Below are 4,673 nucleotides of genomic sequence, written 5' to 3' on the forward strand. Positions count from 1 at the left end.
GTCATTTCTTACATTTATCTCTATTTATTGATTTGTTTCAGAATATAATGTCGTAATAAGAAGAAAATAAAAGTACATTATCATTTCTTACATTTATCTCTTAGGAGAAAGTTGAGGTAACAATTTATGGTGGACGAATTATATGGGAAAATGAAGAACTGAATGTTATCTGGCAACTATATATCAATGCCTCCTTTCAGTTATATTTATCATGGCAACAATAAAGCAGATCAAAATTACTTTGCTTCCCTTAAAGCTCCAGTAAATCGCATCAAACAATCTTTATAAATTACAAAACTATATATGCACTTTGATTATTTAGGTCAAATACATTACGGTTAATTTAAAATATAAATTTGAAATCTTTAAAAACGACACTACATTTTGTAAATATAGATTCTGTAAATAGCTTTATGGATGCTTGTAAGTAGGTGAAAAAAAATCTATAAATAAAGTCTTGTTGTGTGAGAGTGTGATTTATCTTTCTGTGTGTTGGTTGTGTGACCGGTTGTTAGGCCAACTAGTGATGAAAAATATTATGTTGGTGGCATTCTTGTGACCGACTTTATATCTATAAATTTAAAATGCAATTTTTTTCTTTTTTTTTTTTAAATTAATTTCTGAAACCATGTAATGCTTGCATATGCATTATGTAGTTTGCATTTTTAAATGTTTTCAAACTTTAAAGTTTCAAGTTTCCATGAGAACATTGTGATTTATCTTTGAAAGATTCTATTTATAATTATGATTGTTAAAGCTTTCTCTAAATCTTTATTTAATATATAAATAATTTTTATTGTCTAAATTTTATCTAAAATATTACTATAATATATAACTAAATATTTTCGTTTTATGTTTGAAGTATAAAAATATTATATTATCTATTGTTAATTTTTACATGATATAGTTTTTGATATATATATATATATATATATATATATATATATATATATTAATTATTTTAGCACTCTTTAGGTGAAAAGAAAGATTAAAGTGATTATAAACATTTAATTATTTAATTATTAGCTAATTGATATTTTTTAATTTTGTTTTAGAAAAGTTTATTTATTTATTAAAAAATATATTCAAAAGTTGATAAAAATAAATAATTTTACTAAATAAAATATCAAAAAAAAAATTATCGAATTAATAAAAAATTTGTTGTATGTTATTCGGATTTAACTTTTAACCAAACCAATTAAACGGATCAAATTGAATTCTATTTTGTTTTATTCTAGTTAATATTTTTAAAATCATCACAATTAATTGATTGTTCGAATTTTATTTTTAATTGAAGACAACAACCATATCGATTTTCCAATATATTATTTGATGAATAAATAAACTTTTCGAAATAAAATTAAAAAAAAACAATTGTTAACTAATAGTAAAATAGTTAAATGTTTATAATCATTTTAGCCTTTTTTTTCACCTAGTGCATGCTAAAATAATTAACTATATGAAGAAAGTTATCACAAATTATAACATGTAAAAATTAAAAGTAGATAAAATAGTTAAATGTTTATGATGTTTTTATACTTCAAACATTTTTAGATAAAAATATAAAACGAACATATTTAATTATAAATATTTTAGATAAAGTTTAGATAATAAAAAATATTATAAACTTGTAAAGAAGTTCGTTGGATTTACTGGTATTGTACCAAAACCCTAAGAATGGGCCTTTAGAGTATGCTACCGACAATCTCTCTCTAGTTTCCGCCAAACGATAAGCGATAGTGCGACACGATGAATAAGACACCGACTCCGCCAGGCGACACCCACCATCATTGGCGTCACCCGACCATCTCAGGTTTGATTTTATTCTCGTTATTTTGTTTTATTTTTTTCTTGAGATTGCTTCGAGACTTTGAAGGTTGTCTAAGGATTTTTGTGTTTATTATATAACTGTATATTGTGTATAATCTCGAAGTTTAATTACCATTTGTATGTAGTGTTTAGCCTCCTTAATGCTACAAAAACATCAATCATATTATTTGTGTATTCAATATACCGTAACAAAAAAAAATGTTTTCAACTGAAACTAAAAAACCGAAACCAAACAAAAACCGTGGGTTTTAGGTTCCAAAATTAAAAACCAATAAAATCGGTTTTGGTTACTATAAAAACCGGCCCATAAACCGACCTAATACTATTTATTTCTATTTGTTTAGTATTTATTTATTAATGCTAGGTGAAAACTAGTGGAACCCATGGATGCTAATGTTAAATAGAATTTAAAATTTAATTATGTAATAAATAATATATCATTAAGTTAGAAGATTTATATTGTATTTTTTATAACGTTTTGATTTGTAAGTATTTAATTATACAATAAATGGTAAATATTTAACTACAAATGAAGATTTTTAAAACCCTTACTTTTTACTTTTTCTTTATCGTTCATGGTGATTGCACGTTAGGTTAATAGAAATTGTTGCTGTTTTCGTCTGTTTTTTTCAAAACTTTATATTGATTTACTGTGTCATGTGTTTATTCTTTAGGCTTACTGGTTATAACCTTAAAATTCGTTCAATGTTGGCGTTTTTCTTAGGATATGTTCTCTATTTTTAGTAAATTTGTAAAATTTAAGTATTTAATTACAATTGTAAATGCACATATTTTATAAAAGTAATTACTTTATATAATACAAGTAATGACAAAAAAAACCCCAAAAAAACATCTACATTTATAAAATGTAGAAATTGAAAATAAGTCTCCCAAACCCTATAGGCAGCGTTTCTTTTCTCCGCTTCTTTCTCTCAGCCTTCAGCGAAACACTACAGCTACAGCGAACACTCGCCGATTTGATTAAGCAATAAACAGTTGATGAACCGCTGAACTGAAGTGAGTCGATCTCGCGCTTTGCCCTTTTATCTCGACAAGCTCCGCTCCACTCTCCAACATCGTGCAGTTCTCGACTTCCCCCTCTCAGTACAGTGTACACACACTTCTTTTTCCGATTTCAGCTCAGAGTTCGACATCTGTGTTTAATTTGATGAGTCTGAGTTTTCAATTTCAGCAATTTGTGGTGTTAATTCTTTTGATTTCTCGACGGTAGAAGTGGATGCATATGAGATTAATGCTTTTAGCTTAGAGTTCCAACTCCATCTATTTTCGTTTGCCTTCTGTTTGTTGTTAATATGAAAATGAGTTTAATGTGATGAATTTCAGATTAAAACAGTGCTTAATTTGTCTCTAATGTGTTTAATTTCTGTGACTTTATCATCACAGATTGAACTCAACAAGAATGGATAAGAGGAAGATGATGAAACGAGGAAACAAAGAGGTAGCAACTTCTACTACATTCATGGATATGAAGTCCCAGAGGATGGAACTAAATTCAATATTGAAAGATATTCAGTATATGGGTAATAATTGAATTCATTGGTGTGAAGTGGATTCATACAATTGAAAATAATGTAACACATTTAATTATCCTGTAATTTAGGACCCTCCCATATGACATGGAAAGAAAAGAAGGCTTTAGAAAACAAGAAAGTAGTTTCTCTTGGTGGAAAGGTGAGTTTCATAGTATTTTTATTTTTTACAACAATTGATAATTTTCTTGAAAATGTTACAATTGTTGCATTGCAGCCTCCCAAGAAGCAGAGATTGCCTCTAAGTGTAGCTCGTGTACAAATGAAAAACCAGAAAGAAAGGGATCAAAAGATGTTACAAGAGGTATTTATCTCTCTTACAATTCCCACATGAACTTCTATGTTATAACTAAAGTTGGAACTGTTTTTTTCTTTTTATTATTATATAGAATATGATACTTGGACAAGTTGGAGGGAAACGCGGAAACCGAAGCAAACGGGAATCGGAATCACGTAAGCCGGAGGATAGGGTATTGATGTCAACTGCTGGCCGATTCAGGAATGGAATCCTTGATGTTAAAGATTTGTTGAAAACCGGTGCACCATCTAGGGACCGTGGTTTTTCCGGCAGCCGTGGGTCTGGCGGTCTTGGGTTGGGTGATGGTGGTGGTAATAAGAAGAAGGGTGGTGGTGGTGGTGGTGGGAAAAAGAAGCATGGAAAGAAAGGTGGTCGCCGGAAAGGCCATCATTAAGTGCTAATGTTTGTGTATTTAAGTTTTGATACTCATTTAAGAAAAAAAATGTATTTCTTATGGAAATTGTTGAAGGTGAAAAATAAGTAAAAAAGTTGATCAATTTAATATGGAATGAATTGTTGTAAAAAGGTAAAAATAGGTGGATCAAATTATATGTTTTGGCAAAAAAAGTCACATGGAAAGAGCGGACTAGAAAACATTATTCCGAAAAAGAAGGACAAAGTACAAAGAACATATAAGGGATAATGTATACAGTTTAACGAGGACTGAATGTATACAGTTTAACAAGTTGAAGGGGTAAATGTGGACGAAAAAAAAACTCAGTGACCAAATATGTACAAATCGAAAAATATATTACCTTTTTAAATCATTATCCCAACATATAATTGATCGAAACCTTCAATGGATTTCATGCATCAAATTGGCAAAATAAGGTTTGTTAAAATATTCAATTATTCCCTCTTATTTTAAAAGCAAACACTTTATTATTAGCAAAAAGATGCTACACTCATATAAGCAAAGAGTTAATATCAAGATAGGAAATAGATTATTTCATATGTTTAAAATTTAGTTATTAATGTCAAATTAACATAACCAA

General features: G+C 28.6%; 1 protein-coding gene across 2 annotated transcripts; it reads left to right on the plus strand.

The window, feature by feature from the left end:
* The first annotated feature begins 2,732 nt into the window (after window positions 1-2,732).
* LOC145163070 (uncharacterized) lies at window positions 2,733-4,187 on the plus strand. Of its 2 annotated transcripts, none has more exons than XM_079081974.1 (5): window positions 2,733-2,941; window positions 3,235-3,371; window positions 3,452-3,522; window positions 3,598-3,684; window positions 3,770-4,187. In XM_079081974.1, exons 2-5 carry the CDS (start codon window positions 3,251-3,253, stop codon window positions 4,070-4,072), a joined length of 582 nt encoding a protein of 193 aa, XP_078938100.1. In that variant the 5' UTR covers window positions 2,733-2,941; window positions 3,235-3,250; the 3' UTR covers window positions 4,073-4,187. The 2 variants fall into 2 exon arrangements, with proteins under 2 accessions (XP_078938100.1, XP_078938101.1); XM_079081975.1 differs by having other exon boundaries at window positions 2,733-2,934.
* The last annotated feature ends 486 nt before the right edge of the window (window positions 4,188-4,673 follow it).

This window comes from Lactuca virosa, chromosome 3 (genome assembly GCF_052849685.1).
Source record: "Lactuca virosa cultivar CGN04683 chromosome 3, Lactuca_virosa_CGN04683_v6, whole genome shotgun sequence".
Lineage (NCBI taxonomy): Eukaryota > Viridiplantae > Streptophyta > Magnoliopsida > Asterales > Asteraceae > Lactuca > Lactuca virosa.

Coding starts and splice junctions, on each gene's coding strand:
- LOC145163070 (XM_079081974.1), top strand. CDS start 3,251: ATGGATAAGAGGAAGATGATGAAACGAGGAAACAAAGAGGTAGCAACT. Junction 3,372..3,451: donor GAAAGATATTCAGTATATGG/GTAATAATTGAA, acceptor CCTGTAATTTAG/GACCCTCCCATATGACATGG. Junction 3,523..3,597: donor TAGTTTCTCTTGGTGGAAAG/GTGAGTTTCATA, acceptor GTTGCATTGCAG/CCTCCCAAGAAGCAGAGATT.